The sequence below is a fragment of the Gracilinanus agilis genome, chromosome 5 (genome assembly GCF_016433145.1).
Source record: "Gracilinanus agilis isolate LMUSP501 chromosome 5, AgileGrace, whole genome shotgun sequence".
In the NCBI taxonomy this organism is placed as follows: Eukaryota; Metazoa; Chordata; class Mammalia; order Didelphimorphia; family Didelphidae; genus Gracilinanus; species Gracilinanus agilis.
Window position 1 is genome coordinate 15,579,731 of NC_058134.1, and position 27,942 is coordinate 15,607,672.

Sequence of the window (27,942 nt, forward strand, 5' to 3'; positions counted from 1 at the left end):
ACAGAGCCACCCAGCTGCCCCCTGTATGAGTATTTTCTTACAACAGTGACCATATGGAAATATGTTTTGCATGATAATACAATATATAATGCAGATCAAATTGCTCACCATCTCCAAGAGGGGAAAGGAAAGGGGAGAAGTAATTTGGATCTTGTAATTTTAGAAAACATCTATTGAAAATTGCTATTATATAGAATTAATAAAAGATACCTTTGAACAAAAAATTTCAAAAGCTAAAAAAAACACTTCTCTGTAGTTACTGTACCAGATATCATCTTAACATGTATTTCTCTTCTACTAACCCAGAGGGGTTGGCCCACAACACTTCTGAGTATGATCTGAGCCACATAAAATTGGGAAATATTTTAAAAAATAAATAAAAATGCAACACAACATGGATAATGTGAATTTGTGGTTTTCTAACTCAATATACTTTGACATCACTGTATTAGTCTGCTAGATGACAGAGACCACATCTTACTCAATTTTGCCTCTCCCTACATACTTGGCTCTACAATCTAATAGGAGAAGATAAGAGGAGCACAAACAACCATAATGGCAGAAAAGTCAAGGAGAATCAGATGGTGAGTCAGGAATGTTCAAGCAAATCTTACCAAGGAAATTCCAACTGTGTGTCTTTGAACAAACCTCTTAACTTGAGTTTTTGTTTCCTCATCTTTGAAAAGGCAGAGTAGATTCATACAACTTCCACAGTCCCCTTCAGCTCTAATTGCCCCCTGGAAGTCATTAGTGAGCTTAGGTAGAGTAGTGAGGGTAGGTGCCAGATTATAAGGAATTATTTGAGGATAAGTGAGCAAAGACAGAATAGAAGCAATGCATGGAGACAGTTTGGCAGTGAAGGGGAAGAGGCAGTTAGGTTCATAATTGGGGGGAAGGGGTAATAGTTCCAAGAGGAGGCTGTCTTTGTTTTAATGACAAAGGAGACTATATGGCTAAGGAAAAGGAGTCACTGGTAAATGAGTTTGAAGATGAATATAATATGGAGAAGGTTGGAGGCTGATAAGTCCCAGCAAAGAAGGACTATAGCCAGGAATCAAGTCAGTAAATTGTGGGAGGGAGAAATGGATTTGGAATGCCAAGAGCATCAGAGCAAAAGTATCAACCAGTTTGGTTGGCAAGAATTAGAGAATTTAAGAAAATGCCCCTTAGCCCAATGGAATCTTCTGGATGTGAGAGCTGCTAGAGCTGCTGGGAAATGTTCATTCTGATTAGATACCTCCTAGGTGAAATAGTGGAAAAGGTGATGGACTGGATGGGAAAGACCTGAGTACAAATCCTGCCTTTCAGACACTGACAAGCTGTGTGACTGAGAAAATCATTTAACAACCATCTGTTTCCTCCTTTGTAAAATGAAGGGATTGGATTCAGTGGAAGCAAAGTTCTTTTTCTTCTCAGTTCTGCTTCTATGATCCTAAACCCATGTAGTCCTGAGAAGCACCAGCTGGTGCCCCAATAGTAAGTCTAGGAACCAAAGGGAGGGCCTCCTCAAAAGGACAAGGGGGGCAGCTGGGTAGCTCAGTGGATTGAGAGCCAGCCCTACAGATGGGAGGTCCTAGGTTTAAATCTAGCCTCAGACACTTCCCAGCTGTGTGACCCTGGGCAAGTCACTTGACCCCCATTGCCTGGGGGGGGGGGAGGACAAGGCCTAAAGCAAACAATCCCAAATGCAAATGCTTTCCCATGAATTATATCATCCAATCTTTACAGTAACCCTGTTATTATCCCCATTTCACAGATGAGGAAGTCGATTCTCAGAGAGGTTTAGTCTCTTGTGCTGGGTCACACATCTAGTAAATGCCAGATTTGGGATTTGAACCCTTGATCTCTGGCTATAAGTCCAGCCAGTGTACATCCCAATGTGTCTTGATGATAAAACCTTCAGGTCTACACAGGGGCACCAGGAGCAGAGGTGAGCAGGCGTTCTATTTCTGTAAAGGAACGGTCATCTGAGAATGTGAGAAAATTGCAGCAAAACTGAGTGAGATGAAACCTGGGGAAGAATGCTCGAGTGTCAGAACTGAGGGACCTCAGGACACACTGCCAAAGGGAACTCTCAGCTCTAGGTCTTGGGAAAGGAGAGGCAGCCTCTTCCCAGGATGGCTTGGGATCAGCTCTGGCCAAAGGCAGGGGGATGAAGGAGTCTCTGGTGGTCCAGTCCAGTCCAGTCCAGTCCAAAGCCCATAGTATATAATGAGGAACTATTCAGAATGTTCCATGGCAAGAGTGACTGGGAACACAGATAGACAAAGCCCAGAAGAGGATGCCAAAACTCAGCCACCAGTCACGGGGAACAAAGACTCTGGGCACTCTGCTTGCAAACAGGCGATTCAGCAATGGGAAAGCAACGACCCCACACGAAAAACTGAACCTTCTTCCTGAGTCCAGGGCATGAGAAAGGAGCCCAAGGAAAGGAAAGAAGTCCCCAGGGGACCTCCTCCCCAAAGCACAAAGACAAGTTTATTTTCAAAGAAAAGAGAAGTAGGAAGAAAGGCTTAAAATTGAAATGGAAATGGGGGACCAGCCCCACATGAAGCTGGGAAAGCCTTGAGAGCCCCTGGAGGAGGGCAGGAGGGTGGGGGGGGGACAGGATTCAAGATGATCTGGACAAAATGACAAGGACAGAGTTGTCCTCGGAATGCCTCCCTGCAAGGACGGCTCTGTGGTCATCAATGAAAGACTTTTCATATGAGGAACCAAGCTTTGAGTGTCTCTTAGGGCAAAGAAAGGAGAGTCTAGGGTAATGGCAAGCACTAGCTTTACAGCCAGAGTTCAAATCCCATTAATGCCACTTGCTACCTGTGTGACCTGAGGCAAATGTCTTCCTGCTCCTGGGTCTTTGTTTCTTCATTTGTCAAATGGATGGGTTGGACTAGATGGTTTGGGAAGCCCTTCCATGATCTGTACCCATGATCTATATCCATGATCCCATGAAACTAATGGTCTTAGAATCCAAAATCCCAAAGGCAAGGGAAGTCCCTCAACATGCATCAGTAAGAGATGACTGATGTAGTAGGTTCTCTGCTCTTTTCCCTCAGCATGGAGGACATATATAGCATGTCTAGAGCAGGAACAACCTGAGTGGGACTATGCTTTCCTCCAAGGCTTGGACATCCTTTCCAGAAGAGTTCCAGGCAGTCTCTGAAATGCTCTAGCTCATTCTGAGGGACAGCCTCCATTAAGACAAATCAGGAACTTCCAGGAATGGGTCCAGTTCTGAGAAAATACCCAAATGGGAAACCAAGGCTAGCAGATAAGAAGGGGGGGATCAAACTGGAGATATGCTATTTAGGATGATTTAGGATGGAGGAAGAAGGGGAGGAAGGAGAAAGGGAAAGGAAAGGAAGAAGAAAAAAATGAAAAAAGGAGGAAGATGGGGAGGGAAGAGAAACGGCAGGTGTGAATGTTGATAAATTAGGTGTCTTGTTTTCCGAAAGGGCTCAGAACGGCTCAGTCAGTCAACAAGCACTGTTGACTTCCCTTCCAGAAGAGAAGGTCTAGAGATAGTGTGAGCCACAGGGTCCTCAGGGAACAGAGGATTTCTTCCCAAGATAACAACTTGAGGGGGCAGCTGGGTAACTCAGTGGATTGAGAGCCAGACCTAGAGATGGGAGGTCCTGGGTTCAAATCCAGCCTCAGACATTTCCTAGCTGTGTGACCCTGGGCAAGTCACTTGACCCCCGTTGCCTACCCTCACCACTCTTCTGCCTTGGAGCCAATACACAGTATTAACTCTAAGACCGAAGGTAAGGGTTTAAAAAAAAAAAAAAAGATAACAACTTGAACACAGCACTCATCTGAACCATCTAGGATTTCAATAGGATTCAACAGACATTAATTAACCACCTACAGTGGACAAGACACTGTGCCAGGCTCTGGAGATGGGAGGCAAGAGATAAAGAAGAGTAAGATGCTTTCCAAACTCTTGAAGAGCTTATAGACTAGGAGGGAACGTCAGGTCCTAGGGCTGAGAGGTGGCACCTTCGGAAGCATCTGGCTCAACTTCACTTGATTTTAGAGATGAGGAAACTGATGCTTCGGAGAGGTGAGCTGATTTGTCATGAAGGTGACAGTTCTGTTACATGGTCTGATATGTGGTGTGATGTGGGATAATAGGTGGGATGGGATAGGCCATTCTATCACATGGGGATTGGGTTTAGTTAGTAGCTGAGTCGGCATTTGATCTCGGGACTTGTGACTTCAGATTCAGAAGCTTTATGGACTCCACTGCCAGTCTAGCAAATGCCACCACACAAAGGATCCATGAAGAGATATCTGCCGCCTCTCTCAATGACAGAGGAGACAAGTCCTAAAGATTTGCCTGAAGCTCAGCAATCTCCCAGCTGCCATCATAGGGAAGATTTACACCCAGATCTTCCTGACTCTAAGCCCAGTACTGTCTCCCCTTGCTGGGTTGCCTCCTGCGTCTCTAGCAAAGACAGAGATTTCATGAATATATAAGGAGCTCCCACGGACAGAAACCCCTCTACCAATGCAGGTTGGCATCTTTTCTGTAACCTCTGGTTGCCTAGAGCACTTGGCAGTCTGCTTTGGAGGCACAGACAATGAGGAAAGCACGTACAGAGAGGAATCCCTCTTCTGATGTCATGGACGTGAGCCTGGGAGTTGGAAAGCCGTGTCAGGGGACTCATACAAGCTCTGGACTGTCTCATCCCGCTAGATGGACCAGCCCAGGATCAGCCCGGCTAAAGAAGGGAGATGCTATTGGGTCCATTTTATAAGAAAACCGAGGCCGATAGAGGTTAGATGACTTGCCCAAGGTCATCTAGCTAGCAAGTGTCTGAGACTGGATTTTCACTCGGGTCTTCCTGCCTCAAAGTCTAGCGCGAGGCCATCTGGTCCCATCGGGACTCAGTAAATGCTTCTTCATTCTCTTGTCTAAGCCCTGGCTCTGCATCGCCAACAGAATGAAGGCAAACTCCACGGCTGTCTGTTTGGTTTCCTCTGTGTGCTCAGCTCCCAGCTTTGCCCTCCCCAAGAAGGGGCTTAGGGAGCGTTTGTTGAACTGAAGCCAGTTCCTCAAGGGCCACCCACAAGGAGACTTACCGAACTGGCCATCCTGCTTGACGTAGAGCTCCAGGACCCCGTAGGCGAGGGTGGTGGGCGTCGGGATCTCAAGGACCACGTTGGAATCTCTCGTCACATTCCCATCTTCGCTCACTGAAACCTGAGAGGGAGGGAGGCGCGCAGTGAGGGAGGGAGTCTGCCTCCTGCTTGGTCTCAAGTTCATTAACTCCCAACGGCCAGCCCTGCTGGCACCAAAAATGAGATTTCAGCACCCGGAGGAAAACCAAGTTGTGCCTGTGGCCCCGAAGGGACGAGATGGCGCTCGGCGGCATGGACCCCCTTGGCGGGCGAGGGTTATTGAAACAGCCTTGAACGCCCTGATGAAACCCTAAAGGAGGCTGGGAGGTCTGCAGGGAGGAGGGGGGAGGGAAGCCATGCACACCGGATCGCAGGGCCAGGATCTCTTGTGAAACGTTTCAGGGCTTGATAATCATCAGTAACAGGCTGGAGAGGAAGGGAGGGAAGGAAGGCTCAGCCCCCGAGCTCGAATTCTGCAAGGAGTTTGATCAGTTTGACCAGCACTTACAGGATGCCCATTTCTTCGAGGCTCTGAGCTCAGCACTGGTGGGGATAAGAAGACAAAGACAAGCCAACCTGCCCTCCCGGAGCTCCTATTCTAGTGGAGAAGCAGAGTATAGGAATAGGCAGCTGGATAAGCCCAAAGATCATTGCCACAGCGAGACAGAAGAACACGACTTGCAGTCAGGGAGCCAGGTTCAAATCCTCACTGCCCAGACCCCTGGCCATAGATCCCTGGCCAAATCCTTTGACCCCTCTGAGCATCAGTTTCCTTGGTGGTGAATGAGAGTCCTAATGCCCGCCTCCCAGGGAATAAGGCATGGAAAACCCCTTGGCAAATCCTAAATCACCAAAGCAGCATCAGTGGTCATCAGAGAATCACAGGAAACTTCATTCAACTTGTACCCAAACCATCTAATGCACTGGAATACCTTCACTAACAGGGAGCTCAATACCTGTCAAAGCCTCCATACTATACATATGTAGTTGCTGGGAAGTTTGTCTTTATATAGACAAAATCATATAGGAAGTATCAGAGGTGGGATTTGAACCCAGGTCCTTCTGACTCAAGAGTTCTTGTTCCTTTCAGTGCCATTCTTTCCATGCTATCTCTCTAATCTAGGTTTATGGCTCACCTCTGATAGGTACAGACTATGTGATCCTGGCCAAGTCATTGTTATATACATTCCCAAAGCTCCCTAATCTCTACATTTATAGACTGTTAATTAGACTTCAGAGTGTTGAAGTAGTTTAGCCCTGGCCAATGCTGAGGCAAGGCTTCCTGATTCCCAGGCAGAAAGAAGCTGCTTCAAGCAGTGGGAAATGACCGACTCTGGCCCCCACTTGCTATTCGTGTGACCTAGGACAGGTCATTTCCTGTCCCTGATACGCAGCCTCCTGGGCTCTTAAAATGGGAGCCAAGAGGACGTCTTGCACAGGGCTGGTGCGTGTGTGTTGGGTGGATGTGGGGGTGGGGATTAAACATTCCGAAGCCCTCAAGCATTACAAAAACATGAAGACATTGGGCGTTCGGGGCCAGAATTCTGATCTCTTCCTCATCCGGAAGCCCTCCTGGGGCAGAAACTCCTTCCATTATAGCAGGCTGACAAGGCACCCCTAACTTGAGTCTTTAAGAGCTGCCTGGGGTGCTGACAAGTTCAATGACTTGTCCAGGGTCCCACATCCAGGGTAGATCAGAGGAGGGACTGAAGCCAAAGCAGAGAGGCAGAAAGAAGAGATTCGAGAATCACAGGATCTGGTTTCAGTTCCAAGTCACTCAACTTCCCTGGGCCTTGGTTTCCTCATTTGTAAATTGAGGCAATTGGACTCGACAGCGCCTGAGGATCCTTCCACCTCCAGGTCTGGGATCCTGGGTTCTTCCATCTCTGAGGCTGACCCAGTTCTATTCCCTGGGCAATGCTGCCTCTCAAGGAAAGGTAAATTATTTGATGGGATCATTGAAGCAAAAGTCAGTGGCACAATATATTGGGGTAGACAAGGGAGAAGATGAAACTCAGAGGCCCTGGGTTCAAATCTGGCCTCTGCTGCTTACTACTTGTGTGACCTCTGACAAGTCACTAGCAGGTTCTTCATCTGTAAAAATGCAGGGCAGCTCGGCAGCTAAATGGATAGCGAGTTATGCCTGGAGATGGGAGGTCCTGGGTTCAAATCTAGAGTCAGACCCTTCCTAGCTATGTCTGAGCAAGACACAACCCCCAATACCTATCCCATAGTACTATGGGGGCCCCGGGGCTGTCTCTCCACAATTGGGAATCCAAACTCCATTCCTCTAACTCTGCCCCACAGTCAGCAGGGCCCTGGGCTGCGCCCAGCTCCTGGGCTCGTGGGATCTGCCTCCTAGGGCCGGGCCACAATCAAGAACGGACGTCTTTGAGGGTCTGAGCGTGTCACTTCAGGCCCCATGGCAGGCTGGAGGGGAAGCGAGGAGAGGCAGAGGGGGAGAAGCATGCCCACAGCACTTACTAGATGCCGGGCATTAGGAAGTCCCCTAGCTTTGCTCCAGTCACCCCAGGTAAGAGCTGTCTACCTGGTCTAGGCGTATAGCCAGCACTGGTTTCTTTGGTTGATCACATCATAGCCAAGAAGGGAGGGCTTTGAGTTCTTGGCATGAGAGGGTCCGTGCACCCAGAGAACATTTAAATAAGGCTGCCTCCCCCTGCCTTCTGCCCATCACTCAGAATTGAAGACAGATGGATGGGAGACTAGATGGATGGATGGATGGATGGATGGATGGAGGAATAAAAAGGTCCTCATCTAGCCCCATCTCTGGCAGGACAAGCACCTTTGCCCAGCAGTCATCGAACCCAGGACTCCTGGGGAGGATCTCATTTGCTCCTGATGTAGCCCATTCCCCTTTGGAGCAGCCACTGGCTCAGGGAGCCCCATGGCTCCAGCACCCTTTGATTCCTCCCCTTCCCTCCCCAGGGGGTCCAAATCGGGGAGTTACCTTCACCCTCTTGGTCTTGAGGCCCACCATGCCCCCACATTTCTCTTCTATCTGGATGTGCTCAGAGATCACACACTTCTGAGTGGTCACGATCTTCTGCGTCAGGATGCACAGGACCTCGTTCTTCCTCTCCAGCACTTGCTGCAGCAAAGGACTTCTCAGATTTATCGTCCTGGAAAAGAGAAACGAGCGTGAGCGTCCCAGAGTCTCACCGGAGTCGGATGGCCTAATGAATCTTCCCCCTTGACAGAGCAAGGGGACTTGGGAGGGAGCCTATGATGGCCGGAGTAATTTATTGGCCAGCGATTCCAGGGGAGGTAATCCAGCTGAAACAACATAAACCAAAATTTAGTGAAGCCAATTCTGGGCTCCCGGGCAAGCAGAGGATGCGTCGGGCAGCTTCGTTCTTCAGCACCCCCACCCCGAGCCCCAGCATGCCTGGGGAGGGCTCCCAGGATCCTTCCACTCAGATGGCATGGCTCAGGCATAGCAGGCAACCAGAAGGAGGAGGAAGGCAGAGGACAACCAACTGGTTCTAGAACATTCAGTCATCTGCCCCCAGCAGCTCTTGTGTGAGTCAAGGCCTGCGGATCCAGCCAAGTTCCTGAACTCCCACTTAATCTGGTCTAGAGAACAGAAGGCTGAGAGACGGCATAACATCCGTCTTCCAGGAGGACACAAAGGGAAGGAGGAGAAGCAGATGAACTCCTCATCCACACTCAGGACAATGAGGGGAAGCGAGCAGCCCAGGGGCTCCGGAGCACCGAGCCTGGGCCAGAGATCCTGAGAAGTCATCAAGCCAGCCAGCAAGAGGGGTCTTCAGTGACTACATCGTTCAGCCAGGATCACAGAGGGACCACGGAACACGGTCTTGGAGGCACAGTCGGGTTCTCCAAGGCAACCTCAAGCTGGAGAAAGAGAGGCTGAGCTTCTAAGAATTACAAGGTGACGGCGGGGACTCTGCTCCAGGCACCCCACAGCTAGAGGGCCCTGTTTAATAGTAGGAGCCATGTTTTAGGGCAGACATAGATCAGTTGGAGAAGGGCAAAGAAGGGCAAGAAGCCTGGAATTCATACCAGAGGAGGATCTTTTGAGTAACTGGGAATTATGGACATGAAGAGTTTTAACAGAAAACTTGGTGAGGACATGATGGCTGTCTTCAGGTACCTCAAAGGATACCAAATGGAAGACAGATCAGACTAGTTCCATTTGGGTCCAGAGGGGAGAACCAGGAGCCGTGATTGAAAGTCGTGAAGATGCAATGTAGGGGGCAGCTAGGTTGCTTAGTGGATGGAGAACCAGGCCTAGAGACAAGAGATCTTGGGTTCAAATCTGGCCTCAGACACTTCCTAGCTGTGTGACCCTGGGCAAGTCACTTAACCCCCATTGCCCACCCTTACCACCCTTCTGCCTTAGAACCAATACACAGTATCGATTCTAAGACCAAAGGTAAGGGTTTAAAAAAGAAAAGATGAGGGGGCAGCTGGGTAGCTCAGTGGAGTGAGAGTCAGGCCTAGAGACAGGAGGTCCTGGGTTCAAACCCGGCCTCAGCCACTTCCCAGCTGGGTGACCCTGGGCAAGTCACTTGACCCCCATTGCCCACCCTTACCAATCTTCCACCTATGAGACAATACACTGAAGTACAAGGGTAAAAAAAAAAAAGAAAAGAAAAGATGTAATGTAAACTTGTTTCTCTGATTCCTAATATTAGCTGTCCCTGGGTAGAATGGGCTGATGATGGGTTCCCACTTCCCACCTTCATTGCTGGAGCTATTCAAGCATAGGCTGGGTGATTATTTTTTAGGATGCCAGAACTGTCTCATTGTTGGCTTGGTACCCAGTGCCTGGCACAGGGCAGGTGCTTAATAATGCTTACCAAGCTGAACTAGAACCTGTCTAGTCCTGAGATTCAGGGACTCCAAACCCAGCCTATTGTTCTCCTTATTTCCCCAGAAGCAAAGTCAAAATAGTCTGATTTAATTAAAATGATGGTCAGAAATGAAAAGCAGCAAAGGGGATTGGGCTGTCAGTATAGAGACAAGACAGTTGAAAATTAAGGGGAAAAGAACAGCCAAGACATAGTTCTTTGAACAATATCTATCGAGCCCCAGAAAACAAAGATGAAAAAAGCAATTTGAATTCATGCCACTTGGGCATTTGCAGCAAATATGACTTGGTCCATTTGAGACTGGTCTGCCCTCAAGTTTCTGTGGAGGGGGAGGATGGATGTTGGAAAAGTTGGCCGAAAGGGGCTGGGGAGACCACATCTGCATTCAAGAGAATGATGTGGAAAGCTCCCTAAACTGCCATCCAAGATAATGAGCATTTATTAACAGCTTCTAGATATGAGGCAAAGAGTTACAGAGACAAAAATAAGGGACCATCCCTGTCCTCGGGAAGCTTACATTCTCCTGGGCCAGATAAATTATCTTGTCCTTCCCTGCCTCTAGGAAAAGGGACAACTTTAACTCTACAGGCAGAGAGCAGGGCCAACAGTGAGTAAGGAGGCATATCAGATGAAAATGTACACTGGCATCAGTCCAACCAAATCATGGCACAAGACCATAATGGATTGTTACAAAACTGTAAACCTAAAGAACTCAGAGAGACCTGGGAAAACATGGAGGGACAGATGCAGAAGCAAGAAGGCTGGACCAAAAAAAAAAATATATATATATATATATATACACACATACACAAAACCATTACAACAATGTAAATGGAAAGACCCACCAAAGAAAGGAAGCAAAGCTGTGTAATTACAGTGCCCTCCAGAGGCCTGACAAGGAACTAGCCGTCTCCTGACAAAAGAAATAGATTCAAGGTGCAGAATGAGATAAACATTATTTGGACCTGGCCAAGTTAGACATTCATCTTGCTGGATTATGCATATTTGTTGTGAGGGCTTTGTTTTCACGTGGCAGGAAGGACAGAGGGAGAGTAAATAATGCTTGTTAATTGAAAAATAAAATAACACGGCTCATGGTTTAAAAATTATATAAAAGTTGAAAATATATCTCTTTCCCTTCTTTATAAAGCTAGGGGACCTGCCATTTTTTTAATTTATTATTTTTTTTTTTTGCTCTTTGTTGTAAGGCATGATTTTCTGGGAAGGGGAAGAAGGAGGGGATGCATCTTTGGAAATGAAGGTGATTTTAAAACATAAAGAAACAATAGGAATCAAAACCACCAACTAAATGTATCCATTTTTTGCAAAGCCTCCCTTTGCTGGCTTCAGAGAAGGTGCCCCACCTTCTGTCATGGCCAATTCCATCTTTTGACTCATTATTCAGCATTTATTCCCCACAGTCATTTTTACAGACTTATTTCCTTCTAAATCCCATAGCAGAGAAGAAAAAAAAATTGTATTTCACAGACAGCCCAATTCAAAGACAAGCTTTGCCTTGAGTACACATAAATGATGGCAGGGAAATTATTGGAAGGTTTTCTCTTAGGAATTTAGAAGGGCATCGCTCAGTGGGGCTCTCTTTATTCTGCATGAGTTAAAAAGAATCTACCAAAAACCCTTCAGCTATTTTGGACCATTTGAGAACAAATGAAAGAACAAACAGCATATACTTCTGGAAATGCTTTTATGAAGACTTCTGGTTTCTAATTCTGGTCCTGCCCCTCAGTCTCTGTGTGACCTTGGGTAGCTCACTTCTCTGAGACTTTGGTACCTGAGCCACTCAATGTAAATAACAACAGCTCTGGGGCTCAGTTTCTTCATCTGTAAGATGAAGGTTAGACTAAATGATCTCTAAGATCCTTTCCAGCTCTGAACCGATGAACCACCCATAGATCTGCTCTCCAGGAGTGCCAGATCCCTCAACAACCTCAACCTCTGAGGGATGAAAGGAGAAGGTACAATCTGGGGACAAGGTGCAGCCAGCCCAGAAGCACAGCAGCCTTCTTCCACCATGATAGATAACTTCAGGTCAGTGCCGAGAGATTTATGAGCCCAGCCCTAGCTCTCCGGGCTCTGTCTGGCCCTGGAAACCTGCTTTAGATGGCTAGGAGAGATCCCAGAACAAATCATTTTGTGGCTAAGTCCATCACAGTAATTAGCAGCATGGAAAACAGAGCATGCACAACAAGCCGACGCAGACCAATTTAGTCTCTACATACCCTACAGAGGTTATAATTGATGGCTGGGCTAGGAGGGGAGAGAGGACCAGGAGGAAAGAGAAAAGCAGTTACACCCAGGGCTCAGAGCCTGGACTCTCATGGGCTGGTGGGGCTGCTGGGATGTGACTGCTGCTGCTGCTGCTCCTGCTGCCCACATGCAGAAGCTGCTATTCCATCCCCTCCTAAAGGGCCCTGGCAACCTTCTTGCTTCCTTGCTCAGGGTGACTTGAGTCTTGTTCCCTAGGATGGTGCTGCCACCTTTTGGAAGTTCAGGATGATGGACAAATCTGGGAGACAAGAGTTTCTCTTCACAGAAACAGAGCTGAGGTTAAAATAGTATGAAAGAGGGGAGGCTAGGTAGCATTTTTGGATAGAGTGCCATACCTAGAGTTGTCAGGACCTGGGTTGGAATCTAGCCATTTCATAGTTGTGTGACCCTGGGCAAGTCACCTAACTCTATTTGCCTAGCCCTTGTCCTTGTGTCTTAGAGTTGTTACTAAGCCAGAAAGTAAAGGGTTAAAAAAAACCCATGACAAATCAATTTACGGATGATCCCTCTCCCAGGTACTCTCTGTTGCACAGTCAAAATGGTTATCATTTCAGAGACTTGGAGCCAAAAAACCTCATAGAGGTCCTTGATTCCAAAGTTCTCATTTTACAGGTGAGGAAACTGAAGCAAACAGAACTGAAGTGTGTTGCCCAAGGTAGTGTCTGAGGTGAGATTTGAACTCAAGTCTTCCTGCCTCCAGGTCCAGCATTTTATCCACAATACTGCATGGCTTCTCTAGAGAGGATGCTCCCTTCTCTTGATCCCTGCCAGTGGGACTTCCATGCCATTCCAAGGAGGAGCAGAGGCCATGAATTCAGAGCCTGAAGAGTCCTCACAGCTAACGCCTTCATTTTGCAGGTAACACTAAGTAATATTTACGTAGCACTTACTATGGAGCCAAGCATCGATCTAAGCACTTTACAGTTATTATCTTCTTGGTCATCACAATATTCCTGAGAGCTACGTGCTGTTATTATCCCCATTTTTCAGATGATAAAACTCAGCTTCAGACAGGTAGTAAGTAGGAGCACTAGGACTCCAATCCCGCATGCTGACTCCAATCCGGAGCCCACTTCAATGACATCAGGCTAGTACTCATACTCATGGATATCACAGCCAAGGCTTTCCCTAATCCCCAAACGATCTATGTAGAACAGAAAGTCTAGCATCCTTGGAGGGCTGCCTTGGATACTAACTACCTCTGGGCATGTAAACTTTTTTGCCTCAGTTTCCTCATCTGTAAAATGAGAAGAGGTGGCTACATCAGGGCTTGCTGAAATGAAATGACTTGCTCAGGGTCACACAGCTAGAGACTGTCTGAGCTGAGATTCTACCACAGGTCAAGGCACCATCCACTGCCCCACTGCGATGAGTGGTCCCAGCCTTTGCTTGAAGACTTCCAGGCAAAGGTGGCCCATGTCCCTTTGGGACAGGCTCGAACTACTCTGAAGGTCTTCAGACATTAAGCCTGAATCGACCTCTTTATGGCTTCTCCCTGTGGCTCTTGGGGGAAAAGCAGAACAAAGGAAACCCTCACTCCCTTGGCAGCCCTTCTGATACCTGAAGGCTGCCGAGGGATTCCTGAAAGTTGGCAGTGTCACGCTATGGATTTGTGAAGCAATACTTGGAGATTTTGAAGTCCTCCTGAGCTAGCGACTCCTCCTTCTGGGCAGCTCTCCTGCCCAGCCCTGGCTGGGAGCTGCATCTCTAGTGGGCACTCAATCTCGGCTGAATGAATGACCCTGGACACATCACCTCCTGAAGACATGATCAAGGATGTGGAGTCCTCCCCAATGTCAATGCCCCAAGATTCTCAGGGAGTCACCTGGGCACAGTTATCCTGGAGACACAAGTTATCTCCAGGAGTAAATAAACAGCCAGCCTGCCTTAGTCACCCAGGAGGCACCTTGGGTGAGGGCAAAGGTCTCCATTCTTCAGCGAAGAGAACATCAAACCAAAGAATGGCAATTCGGGGACAGAGACCACAGTGCAGGCATAAGACAGGCATGGCATGATAGCCAAGGGCCATGGCACAGCGGGCCATGAAGGGCAATGGGGCTAACGCTGAAAGAACAGGGGGTTTGAGTTTCAAAGTCTGGGGCTTGGCTCCTTATTAGTCAACGCAATTCGGTTCACTTCAAGTGAAAAAGGAGGGAGTTGGATGAGGCCATCTCCATGGTCCCCGAGTTCTCAGGCCTTTAACCTTGGAAAGTGGGTTTTCCAATTTAACAAGAGACAAGTAGTATGAGAGGGGCAGACATGATAGTCCAAGGACCCAAGTTTGAATGCCAGCCTTGCCACTTTATCACTGTGTGACCTCAGGCAAATTCCTTATCTTCTTTGGCCTTAGTTTCCTTATCTAGAAAATGAAGAAGTTGGACCAGAGGATCTCAGAGGCCCCTTAGAGCTCCATCTATGATCCTATTCCATCTGGGACTCTTCTTTCTCCCATGTAACCCAAGGAGGTTGGGCTGGATGACTCCTGAGGGTAGCTCCAAATCTGTGATTCCCTCATAATCAAAACCATATCTTGGGGACCAAAAAAAAGCGAATATTTGTGAGTCTCAGGTAAGATTAGAAAATAAAGCCTCCTGTGACTATGAAAAAACCCCAAACCTTCAGAGCCTCAGGTGGGCAACAGCCCAGAAGGCTGGATGTCACAATCTGCATCCCTAGATATCAGGGAGTACAATTTTCTGTCATTAAAAGCGTCCGTTTATAGAACATGACTATTCGGAGGCTCTCCTCAGTTTACCTCCACCTAAAAGTTGCATATTAGGGAGGCGACCCACCATGCCGATCTCTAGTTCTCTTCTTGAGAACAGAAGACATTCCCAAGCTCAGCAACGAAGACTAGACCTTGAGTAGGCTGCAGTCCGATCTCTTTTCCCCATAAATTTCAGGATCTCAGCCTTGTAAAATTTCAACCCTCCGACCCTAAAGAGCTTGTCCCCCATGTCCTTTCCTCTGCCTGTGACTTGTCTAGGGCATCACTTCACCCAACTGGTATGCAGGTACAACCTTTTTCTTTCAGTGTCTCCTGTAATTATCCATGAACAGGATCCTCTTTCTCTATGGAAATCCTCCTTAATCAAGAGTCCTAAAACTCCATCACCAAACCCCAACGATATCAAATGCTATTTGTCAGCCTCTCTGGTAGTTCTGCTTTGCCCACCCAGGACTTCTCCCTACCATCCCCTACTCAGTGCCCTCCCCTCTTATACCTCACTGGACCCACCAGTTTCCCCCCTTAGCATCTGGACAGACTCAGCTCCCCTGAGTGTGACCCATTCCACCATCCAACTCCTTGGCAAAAAAAAAAAAAAAGAATGGGCTGTACTGCTCTAGAAAGCTTCCACTGTGTATAAGCAGGTTTTTTGTTGTTTTTTTTTTTTTTAAACAGAACAGCCTCAAACAATCAGCTCCGAGGGCTACCTTGTTCACTTCTGTTCGGTTGTTTCCCATGAAAAATGCAGTGACATGAGTCTTTCATGGAGACGTGTGTCTTCCTCTTAAACATAAAGCCCTTTCACTGTGCCCCTGAAATTTCAGGGGATTATAGACCTCAACAGCCAAGAAAAGTTGGACATCTAGTCCAGTGATTCCCAAAGTGGGTGCTACCGCCCCCTGGTGGGTGCTGCAGTGATCCAGGAAAGCGGTGATGGCCACACTTTTTTTGTATTACATCCTATTCTGAGTTCAATAAATAGTTTCATAATTTCCAGGGGGCGCTAAGTAATATTTTTTCTGGAAAGGGAGCAGCAGGCCAAAAAAGTTTGGGAACCCCTGCTCTAGTCCAACCCCTTCATTTTACACATGGGCCAGTGGAGTCAAGTCATTCACCCAACATCTGAAGTGCTAACTATCAGAGCCAGAACATGAATCCAGCCTCTGCATCTCCAGGTTGGTCACTCCCTCGGCTAAAAGACCCTTCTCCCAGTGGAGTCATGGGAGTCACTCCTCTCCCCATTTTCTTTTCTTCTGTCTCTTTAGACCAGAGTCTCCCTCCTTTCTGACTGTTGGCCCTTCTGAACTTTTGGAAGAGTTCTTAGCTGACTGTAAACAAGGAAGGGAACTAGAAGAGGCGGCTGCCTTCTAGCCTTTGTCTTTCCTTTCTTCCTTCAGCCTAGGACCCCTTCTCAGAACCAGGTTTTTAAATACATAAAACAAATACAGAAGGTTACCGAGGAAACCACTTATACTGAAACACAATGATCAAAACATTAAAAGTTCACAGACTCCAGGTTAAGGATTCCTGCTTAATAACCAATCGGCAAGTTGTTCTTATATGCTTGGCACCCAGGAGATGAAGGACAAAGAAGGGCCATCCTTACTCTCTAGGGGTTTGCCTTCCATGGATGTCTCACCCAAGGATGACAAATGGTGGCACGTCCTTCAAAAAGGGTGAACTAAAGCCTGCTCTTCAAACTAAAGCCAGACTCCCGTGATCCAGCACCTGGAAGGGGCAGGGATATTGGGGATGGGAGAGATGGGAACAGCCACATGTCGTTGGGGAGGGAGAGTAGATAGAGCTGGAGGTCTTCCCAAACCTCCTTCCATCCTATTGCCAGGCTTGCTAATGCCCACACCACCTCAGGTCCATCTGGGATCCGAGTGGAAGCAGGGTGGAGTCCCAGGTAACAGATGGCAAATGGAGACTAGATACGGATGGATAAATGGTGACAACCTCATCAGGGAGTGGCCATTGGCCATTTAGAGTAGATCAGACTGGTATTACCTTAGTTTCCCTGTACCAATCACCAAACCCCAAATGTCTAAAAACCACAGAACAATGGACTATTTTTTTTTAATGTGATCAACAGAGAGTTGGGGATGGCCAGTATCTCAGGGACCAACTCATCCTATTTACCCATTTCACACTTTAGGAAACTGAGGCTTGGAGAAGGGAAATGACTTCTCCAAAGTCTCCTAGCCTGATACTGCCAGACCCAGGACTAAAGATGAGGTTTTCTGTCTCATCCCAGGGCCAGTGTGGCATAAAGACCAAGTAACAAAGTATGAGGCACTAGAGAGAAGGGTAAAGAGTCTAGCCAGCAAGAGATTTGGGGAGTATAGGAAAAGTTAGAGATTTCTGGGCTGGCGAGTCCTCTCACAGTGCCATCTCTGACATCTTGAACTTGTCATAAAAGGAGAAGCAGTGCCTGGACTTAAGAAAAAGCTGCAGAAGCCCAGACAATTCTCCTTTTCTGTTCTCTTATGTATAGAGAAATGCCATTTTTTGGATGGATTGGGAATATCCTTTAAAAAAAAAAATCAAAGCCAAATCTATTTGGGAACTATCTGGGTCAAGATTCGCCCTTTAAGGAAAATCTCCTGATCTGGGGATGGATCCAGACTCTACATCAACCCCCTGAAGAAGGGCTGGCCCTTCTGGAGGGGTCTCTCAAAATCCTGCATCCCACATACTGTTTCCGCTGCCAGCCTTCGGTCTGAGAGTCCTAGAGCATAGTACAGGGAGGTCAGGATCCCACCTCAGGCACCTGCAGGTGCCTCAGTTTCCTTATCTACAAATCTTCGATCATAACACTTGCATCTGTTTAGCCCAAGGGTTACCTGGAGGCTCAAAGGAGATAATGCAGATAAAGTACTTTGTAATCTTTAAAAGGAAGGACATCTGTGGACAAGTCTTTAATGATGTGATAACTATTGTTGTTGAGGTGACTCTTGGTGACTCCATTTGGGGTTTTCTTGGCAGATACTAGAGTGACTTGTTATTTCTGTCTCCATGTCATTTTACAGATGAGGAAACTGAGGCAAACAGAGTGAAGTGACTCGTCCAGGGTCACACAGCTAGGAAGTGTCTGAGGCCACATTTTGATGGAGGTGGGCAGAGATAGAAGTGGGACCCCCATGTTCTGAAGTCTTATATCTTTCACCAGCTAGCACTAGCGAAGCATAAATGACAAAATCTGTATTGCTCTGCATCTAATTAATCAGCTATAATAGTCTGGCACATTCTGGTCTGTATTTATAGCATATAGTTCTCCTGGTCTCATATTATACTGTTCCCTCTCTAAGTTTCACACCAAGATAAGAGCATTCCTGAGAGATTCTGAGGCTTCTCTTCCCTGAGGTTTTCTGCCTGGAACACCCCAAAGCACCCAGGGGTGGACGATTCAACAAATATGGAAACCCTGATCCATTCCTTGGGCTACTCCACCAGTCCTGGGGCCACTCCCCCTGCAGGGGGGCTCCCCCATCAGCCTGAGGCCACTCCACCAGCCCTGCGGCTGTTTCATTGCCCTAAACGTCTTCTTCTTACAAAGACTTTCATACCTCTGGACAAGAACGGGGTTTGGAGCCTTCTGTTCTTGGACCAAGATCTTGCTACAAACTTCAGTCTTTCCCCCACAATTTGAACTCAGGTCTTCCTGCTTCCAAGCTCAGTGTTCTATCCACTGAGCTACCTAGCTGCCTTTGTGATAACTGTGTTGGGTTATTTTAACCCTCACCTTCCATCCTGGAATCAATACTATGTATTGGTTCTAAGGCAGAAGAGTAGTAAGGGCTGGGCAATGGGGGTGAAGTGACTTGCCCAGGGTCACACAGCTGGGGAGTGTCTGAGGCCAGATTGGAACCCAGGACCTCCTGCTTCTAGACATGGCTCTCAATCCACTGAGCCACTGACTGCTCCCACAACTGTATTTCAATATAATTGGGCCAATAGGGAATTGGGCAGCTCTTGCCAAATGTTAATGAGTCAAGTAAGCATTTTTTTTAAAAATTTTAAACCCTTAACCTATCTGGGTATTGGCTCCTAGGCAGAAGAGTGGTAAGGGTGGGCAATGGGGGTCAAGTGACTTGCCCAGGGTCACACAGCTGGGAAGTGTCTGAGGCCAGATTTGAACCCAGGACCTCACGTCTCTAGGCCTGGCTCTCCATCCACTGAGCTACCCAGCTGCCCCAGTCAAGTAAGCATTTGCTTTGGCTGTTATCACTAGGACACCCTCCACAAAATGCAAGAATCCTTTGGTCTGGAGGGAGGTTAGGACTAAGCTGGACCACAACACAGGCCTGGGGAGGAAGATCATCTGGTCCTGCTGGCCCTGAAGCCAAACTAGGATCAATGAGTGGAAATTTTTAAAAGGTAAACTGAGGCTTGAGGGCAGGAGAATTTTCCTACCACTCAGACGTGGCAAAATGAAATGAGCTCCACTGGCAAGTCATGGGCGCCTACCTGCTCCATGGCGGGCTGTAAATGGCTGGACCACCCCGGCCACTCTCTGACCACAGCGAGTGGCATCTTCCAGGCAGGGGAGGGGAGGGGAGGGGAGGGGAGATGCGGCCTCCGTGTGTTCTCAGAGTGGCTCCCACTTCCTTAACGCTCCTTCACTTGCAAAGCACTTTCTTCCCAGCAGCGTTGTGAGACAGAGGACCGCTGACTCCATTTTCCAGATGAGGAAACTGAGGCTCAGGAGGGGTTGGCGGTCTGTCCACAGTCCTGCAGCTAGTAAATTTCAGCAGTAGGACTGGGAGGGAGGACGGTATTGTGGCTGGCTTTGGAGTCAGGACCTTGGTTCAAATCTTGCCTCTGCCCCATCTGGCCTCCGTGATTTCAGACTTTTTCCTTTATGCGCATGATGAGAGGATTGGACTATCCAGGGTCCCTTCCAACTCTACAACTATCCATAGTCTTCTGGTTTCAGCTTGGGTTTCTGACTCTCCATCCAGTATTCTCTCTCCCCACCCCATGCTCCCCCTTCGTGTCTCTCTCTCTAAAATATATATAGATGAAATTTATCGATAATTTATTAAAACTATATACATGCATAATTTTATTAATAATTAATAAAGCATCTTTCTAATGATTAATAAATATAACTAATGATATAAGAAGGTATGCATTATTATAATTATTGTATGAAATAAAAAATTATAATTAATTATGGTTGACAGTTTATGAATTTAATGTTTATATTATATAATATATAAATGTTTTATATCTTACAAAGTACCTGATAATATCTATTATATAAATATATCGTAGTATATTTAATTTAAGACATATTTTAAACCTTTACCTTCTGTTTTAAAATCAGTTCTCTGTATTAGTTCCAAGGCAGAAGAATGGTGAGGACTAGGCAATTGGAGTCAAGTGACTTGCCCGGGGTCACCCAGCTAGGAAGTATCAGAGTCACATTTGAACCCAGGACCTCCCGTCTCTAGGCCCGGCTCTCTATCCACTGGGCCACCTACTTGCCCCTTCCTAAATTTTTGAATTAACCCCACCTATAACTCAGAATAAATCAACACTCTGAGCGAGGCACTTACCCCTATTTGCCTCAGTTTTCTCATCGGTAAAATGGGGATAATAACGGCAGCCACCTTCCAGGGTAGTCGTGAAGAGAAAATGAAACACTGTCCAACACCAACGCGGCGCCTGGACTCTAGGCGCAGGAGAGTCTTACAAAGGAGAGGAATGAGACAGAGGGAGGAAGGCGCCTGGGTGGGAGGGCGGGCGGCCACCCAGGTCCGCCCCATCCCGGCTTCTCGCTGTTCCTCCTCCTGGGGATGACGGCACTGAAGGCGATGTCTGTCCGCTCTGACCAGGCGAACTGACAAAACGCACCAGGAATCTTTGCGGGAGCCCCGGCAGCCCTGCGTGGAGCACTTCAGTGGCTGGGAGCATCCAGCCTCCTCCTTGTCCCCTTCCTCCTGGGAGGGCCCCGAGGCAGTCCTGGCTCTGCCGCCAGTCGGATGGATGACCTTAGACCAGTCATGTCCCGTCACTGGGCCTCCATTTCCTCCTCTATAAAATAAATGTGCTGGAAGATCCGCTGTTCTCCGGATGGCTTTCAGGAGTGAGGGGCCTCTTGCCCAGACCTCCGGGGTTTGGCAAATTACAGGGGAGCTGGGTCAGGGAAAAGGGGGGGACAGAAGCAGGACGCTCATGGACATTCGGGGCAACCGTTGTAGGTGGGGAGCCCTTGGGAAAGGTTTGAGGCAAAAATGGAAGAAGAGGGGAGGAGAACCCTTTGGCCGGGTGCTGCTGGAACCAGGAGGCGATCTGTCCGACTCTGGGCTGCTCACCAGCTCCGGGAAGGGGAGGCAACGGAGGGAGAGACAATTTGGATCACAGACTTCAGAAAACGTGTGTGGGAAAGTGTTATTACATGTAATTGGTAAAATAAAGTATCTTTATAAAACTATCTGGCAGGATTCCAGAATACCAATAGGAAAGCTGGGACCCATCTCCTGGCAAAGGGATAAACTTGGGGCAGCTAAGTGGTTTGGTGGATGGAGAACCAGGCCTGGAGGTGGGAGGTCCTGGGTTCAAATCTGGCCTCAGACACTTCCCAGCTGTGTGTGTGACCCTGGGCAAATCACTTGACCCCCATTGCCTACCCTTACCACTCTTCTGCCCTGGAGCCAATACACAGTATTGATTCTAAGACAGAAGGTGAGAGTTAAGAAAGACAAAAAGAATCTCCAAAGGGGCTGGACTCAATATTTGAATGATCCATATACTTTTGGACATGGTATTATAGCAATTTGTTTTACTTGACTAAGCATATTTGTGACCAGGATTGTGTCTAGCTTTTTTCCCTTCCCAGTAGAGGAAGTAGAAAGAGAAAAAATCGATGTTTAATTGAAAAAGAAAAGAACATTTAATTGAAAAAACCTGTTTAGTCCCTTTTGGGACTCTAGTATTCCTTAGACCACTCCATATTGTCTCAAATAATACTTATACCTCTTAGTTTTTAAGAGAAAAGCTCTCCAGGAACTTTGAAATGCTTTAAAAATAGGAATGCTGGGGAGCAGCTGGGTAGTTCAGTGGCTAGAGAGTCAGGCCTAGAGACGGGATGTCCTGGGTTCAAATCCGGCCTCAGACACTTCCCAGCTGTGTGACCCTGGGCAAGTCACTTGATGCCCAGCCCTTGTTTGCTCTTCTGTCTTAGAGTTGTTACTAAGAGAGAAAGTCTGGGTTTAAGAAATGGTTCTAAATATGGAGGCAGCAGAAACAAATATTCTCAATGCAGTGTTAATTCAGGCTTATCTGAATTAGCAAACTAAGCTTACAAAAGGCTGTCACCAGTGCAGAGTTGTATTTCCAAGCCCGCCATATGCAAGCATCACCGAGCAATGGGGCCCCTTGGAGAGCTCCTGGCTCCAGGCGTTCAAGCCCTGTTTTGTAGCAGTCAGAGAAGTTCAAGAGACTTGTCAGGCGCCCCAGAGCAAGACACCCCCCCCGAGGGCCCACTTCTCAGCAAGCTTCACTGTCTAGTCCCAGGCTCACAGGAGATGGGGGGAGGGACTCAAAGGGAGGAGAACCTCGAATTATGTACAATTGACCATAGCATCAAAAGAAAGCGAAAAAGCTAAAGAGAGAAAAATTCACGGACAGAAAGAACTACTCTGATTTTGCCAGCATACAACAGTGGAGAGAGTGCTGGATCTGGGTTCAAATCTCAACTCAGACATTTGCCGGCTGTGAGACCTTGGGCAGATAGCCCAACCTCTCTAGGCATCAGATACAAATTGGGGTTGATACTACTTGGAGTCCCCACCTTACAGGTCGTTGTAATCATCATCATTTCCCAAGACACCAAGAAAAGTTTGGTCCAATGTCCCCCGCTTAACAAGCTAGAGAAGCAGATCAAGAGAAAGACTTCCACCAAAAATGGCTAAAATCTCCTCAGACACTTCCCAGCTGTGTGACCCTGGGCAAGTCACTTGACCCCCATTGCCCACCCTTACCAATCTTCCACCTATGAGACAATACACCAAAGTACAAGGGTTTAAAAAAAAATGAATGGGAAGGGGGCATCAGGGTAGCTCAGTGGATTGAGAGCCAGGCCTAGAGACAGGAGGTCCTGGGTTTAAATCTGGCCTCAGACACTTCCCAGCTGTGTGACCCTGGGTAAGTCACTTGACCCCCATTGCCTATCCTTACCACTCTTCCACCTATAAGTCAATACACAGAAGTTAAGGGTTTAAAATTTAAAAAAAAAATGGCTAACATCTAGTCTGCAATCCAACCCAACTGGCCTTTTCTCGCATCCTCATACCTGATACTCTTATTTCCCACCTCTGAGCTTTTGCACTGGCAGTTTCCCTCAAGTCTGGAACCTATTCCCTCATAACTCCACCTCAGAGAGTTTCTCTTTCCTCCTTACCCCAACACCATCTTCTTCATCAAGATCTTTCTTCTCCCCACAGTGGCTCGTGCCCTCTCCTGCCCTGCCAAACTACCGTCTCGAACTGCTTTGGATTTATTTGTATTTCCAAACTACAGATTTGTACTGCATGTACTTTTATATGTGTTTGTTGTCTCTGGAAGATCGGAAGCTCATGGGTAGCAGGGACCATTCTTTTCTTGGTATCCCCAGTGCCAAGCACATAGTAGGTACTTAATAATAATTACTGGCATATGAAAGCAACACGCTTCAGTTATCTGGAAACTTTACTGATGTGGAGCAAAACAAAAACATTTCTACGGCCCTTTAAGGTTGAAGCCTTTCTCACAACGGCCCTGTGAACTCAAGAATAATTTTCCCATTTTGTAGATGAAAAAACTGAGTGACCTACACATGATCACCCAGCTAATGAATGTCAGAGGAAGGACGCCGGAGACCGTGGCTCTAGCCACTACCCCACTCTGCCTCTAAATCACAGCTCCCATCTTCCGAGCACCTTCAGTTCGACAGAGCTCTGGGAGGTGGGCAGGACAAATGCCATCCCCTCCCATTTGGCAGCTGAGGAAACTGAGGGGGATAGTAGTTGGCTCTGAGATGTATTCAGCTCACTTTTACAGCCAACATCCTGAGTTTTGAAGACAAAAATTGCGTGCTCTGGAATGGCGACTTATCTAAATTACCTGGAATAAAAAGGACTGGAAAATAACCCTTGGGAACAGGCAGTACTTAAACATGACTAATTAGCAGTCTCAAGGCCACCCATGAATCAAGCTTTGCTTCCCAAACCCCACGGATGCGCCAGGAGTTCAATGGCAGGCAGGTGGGCAGCGTGGGAAGGAAGGAATTTATTGCCCGTCATGTAACGAGGTGAACCCTGCTTGGGATGAGCTCCACCCCACAGATGGGATCTGCAGCCTCAGCTGCTGACCAGGGGCCCGGAGCTAAGGGACTGTCCAGGGTTTGTCTTCATTTTCCCATCCCCGGATCTCTTCTCAGATGAGAAGATGCTGTAGAATCATCTTATCAGATGAGAAAGCAGGCGGTATAAACAAGCACCCTTACACATCCAGCTCTGATTACGGAGATAAGGCTTCAGAGACCCCCTAGACCAGTGATGGCAAACCTTTTAGAGACAAACTGCTGGACCCCACCCCCCAGACTGAGCACCACACCCTGCCCCCCCACTTCCCCTCCCTGAACCCTCCCTTACTGATATATGGCTGGCTATATACTGGCTTTCTAGTAATGAACTCTGCAGGCATGTTCACAGAGAGGGCTCTGTGTGCCATTTTTGGCCCATGTGCCAGAGGTTTGCCATCACTGCTCTAAACTATGGTACTGGATGATGCTGTTACAGGGTGCCTAAATTGACCTCCCTGCCTCAGTTTCCCCAACTCACCAGATTCTATCTAACTGCCAAATAACCATACCCATATCACTGCCCTGCCCAAGAAGCTCCAATTCACCTCTGGGATAAAATGCTAATTCATCTATTTGGCATTTCAGTTCCTTCTCAGGCAGGCTGCAGCTGACCTTTCCAGACTTATTACATAACTCATTCCATGCACAGACAAAAGGGCCACTTGGTCTTCTCTGTTTCCCACCTTCCATCCACCCATTCCTTGTCTTGGCAGACTGGCACGCCCCACACACTGTGCCTGGAATCCATTCTCTCCCCATCTCTGCCTCTTAAAATCCCCTCCTCCTTTCAGGATTCCCCCAAGGGCTACCTCCTGCATGAGAGGGATCCTGCTCTTAGCACAACTCTCTCCCCTGGCCTTCCTCCCTCCCAAATGACTGGAAATAGTTCGCATTTCCCTGTCTGCATTTTTGGTGCTTCTTTCCAATAGAATTGTGCCAGCAGTCCCCAGCAGTGAGCCTTCAGACCTAGGGCTAGACAGAGGAGAGCCCAAGCTGGCCCAAGTCTGAAATATTGCTTTGAGATCACGAAGTAGGTATAAATGCTAGAGGGCATCCAAGGTGCCAGATACCTTGAGGTCATATCCTGAGGATCAGTGAGAGAAACCTGAGCCATTTGGACTGAAGAGAAGACTCAGGGAAGACATGAAAGCTGACCAAGTATTTGAAGGGTTGTTGTATGGGAAAGGGATTAGACTTGTTCTATTTGCTCCAAGGGGGCAGAACCAAAAGCAGTGGAAGTTACAGAGAGGTAAACTGAGGTTTAGGTGAAGAAATATTTCCTAACATTTAAGAAAATCCCAGAGTACCACAGGAGGTAATGAGCTCCCCATCACTGAATGTCTTTGAAGGCTGAATGAATGCCCGATATACGGTAGAGAAAATTCTTACTCTTATAAAGGTTGAATTAGATGACCTTTGAGGTCCCAACCCTGAGATTCTAACATAGGAAAAAAAAACACAATAAAAACATGAGCTCTTATTATTCAGGTAACTCCCAAATTCTCTCCACAAACCTAGAGCTGGCAGAGACTTCAGCCCTCATCCAACCAGCCCAACCTGCTAGATTGACAGAAGAAGAAACTGAGGAATGGGAAAGCTAACCAACTTGTCCAAGGTCACACAAGGAGCAAGCAGCAGGGCAGAGTGTGTACCCCGGGTCTCGGACCCCAGATGCCCAGACACAAGGCTTGGGGACCCCCAGCCATGCGCCAGGGCATTCCTCCTCACCTACCTATCCACGGACTCCCTGAGGAGTTGCTGTAGGTCCACTTCCTGCTTCCGCAGCGTCCCAAAGGAAGACTGGCTTTCTACCAGGCCTGTTCCTCCGGCGTTCAGGGTGATCGTCCCCAAGGCGGTCTCCACGGTGCCCTTCACCATGTCCTCGAACTTCCCCTCGTACTTGACAAAGTCAGACTCCACCACAACTAGAAGGAAAGAAAGGACGCCCCAGTGCTTCAGGACGTGTCCAGCGGCACGGAGTGAGCACTTTGGCGTTTTTTAAGGACTTGTTCCCTCCTTCCAGTGGCAGGAAGAGCCTCCAAGTGGATAAAAGACCGGGATCCCCATGGATGCCCTTACTTGAGTCTTTGGTGCTGTATTAATTAGAAAATTTGTACCTTTAGACTCCATCTCCCAGAATTCTTTCCCCATCCCAAAATTCCATTTTCCTTTTTTGTTTACATGCATCTTTACGTGACTGTTCATAGAGTTCTGTAAGCTCCTCCCTCCCTCTCTCTTCCATCTACATGGCTTGGATGGGCTCCCTCTTGACTCTAGCCTTTTAGTTTCCCTTTTGCTTCAAGTTAATTTTTAATAAATCTTATTAAATATACTACTTGGAGTATTTGGGGATGTTAATTATTTTAGTCTACAGTGCTAAAAAGAGCCGGCCCCATCACTTCTCCCTTTGTCTACCTCGATGGACATCCAGATACCTGCCTGGTAGTCTGGATGCTAATCTTCCATGGGGGAGGTGGGGAGTGTCTGGGTAGAAGACTTTCAGGGAAGGAGTCAGGGAGAAAGGAAGGATCATTGGCTGCCACCCTGGAACCATCCTCTATCAGCGGTTGGCAACGTGTGGCTCTCGAGCCATATCTGGCTCCACCTCCCGACCAGCCAGTCCTGGCAGAGCCCCAGGATGTGCCCCAGGGGGCCCTTCAGCCCCCGCCCCATATTCCAGCGCCTTCCGCCTCCATCCTCCTCCTTCTGCAGGTGTTTATGGCTCTCACGGCCAAAACGGTTGCGGACCATTGCTCTAGAGCTTTATCACCAGGGCTGGCGGAGATAGGCATGGATAGGAATCAGGTGGGGAAGTGTAAAAGAGTGTGGCTGCGGGGAGGGCCCAGGAGAGATGAGGAAAGATTCATTCTAGGGATCAGGTCAGCAGGATTCCACGATGCCCATCAGCACAGCAGCCTGTGAACAGGGGTCCCAGGCAGAAAGTGGGAGAAATAGAAGATTATGGATTGGCAGAGTAAGCCTGGTGGTAAGAGGAGGGCCAAGGCAGCCCTTCTCAAGCACCCCCTTCCATGGAAAGAAGCCTTCTCTAATTCCTCCAGCTGCTAGTGCTCAACAAATCATGTGCTATCTCCCCTGTACATACCCTAAATAGGTATATGGTAGGAGGTGCCTCCGTGGAAAGAGGGCGTGGAGTCAGGAAGACCCAAATTGAAATCCTGCCTCCAATATTTACTTGCTGGGTAAATTCTGCCAAGCCTCCACCCCTGTCATCCTCAGTTTCCTCTTCTGTAAAATGGGGGTACTAACAAGACTGACCTCCTAATGAAATTCAAATGAGATCGTATTCAGAAAACGTTTCAACCAAGCCCCACGTATCCATGAGCTCATCCCCCTGGAGTGTAAGCTCCCTGAGGGCAGGGACAGTTTCATTTTCTCTCTGAATCCCCAGATTGCCGGGATATGTAACACCTGGCACAAGCAGGCTGCCTCCTTCTTGTAAAATGAGGTCTCTACAATGGCTTCCAGCTCAAAATGGGAATTGTGGATAAATGCTGACTGACTGATTCTTCTAAGTGTCTAGAAGAAAATACCAGGGAATGGGTGAGGGAGAAAGGAAGGTGCCAGCTCCTGCT

The 27,942-nt window shown here is 47.7% G+C and overlaps 1 protein-coding gene across 1 annotated transcript in view; it reads right to left on the reverse strand.

Annotated features, from left to right (window-relative positions):
* Positions 1-27,100, reverse strand: part of GSDME (gasdermin E) — a 45,514-nt gene extending 18,414 nt beyond the window's left edge. The window contains exons 1-4 of the mRNA XM_044678860.1: positions 27,079-27,100; positions 26,082-26,274; positions 8,093-8,264; positions 5,086-5,206 (exon numbers count right to left, since the gene is read on the reverse strand). Of these exons, the coding sequence (XP_044534795.1) occupies positions 5,086-5,206; positions 8,093-8,264; positions 26,082-26,274; positions 27,079-27,100 (508 nt within the window). The remainder of the gene's footprint in view (positions 1-5,085; positions 5,207-8,092; positions 8,265-26,081; positions 26,275-27,078) is intronic.
* Positions 27,101-27,942: the final 842 nt, after the last annotated feature.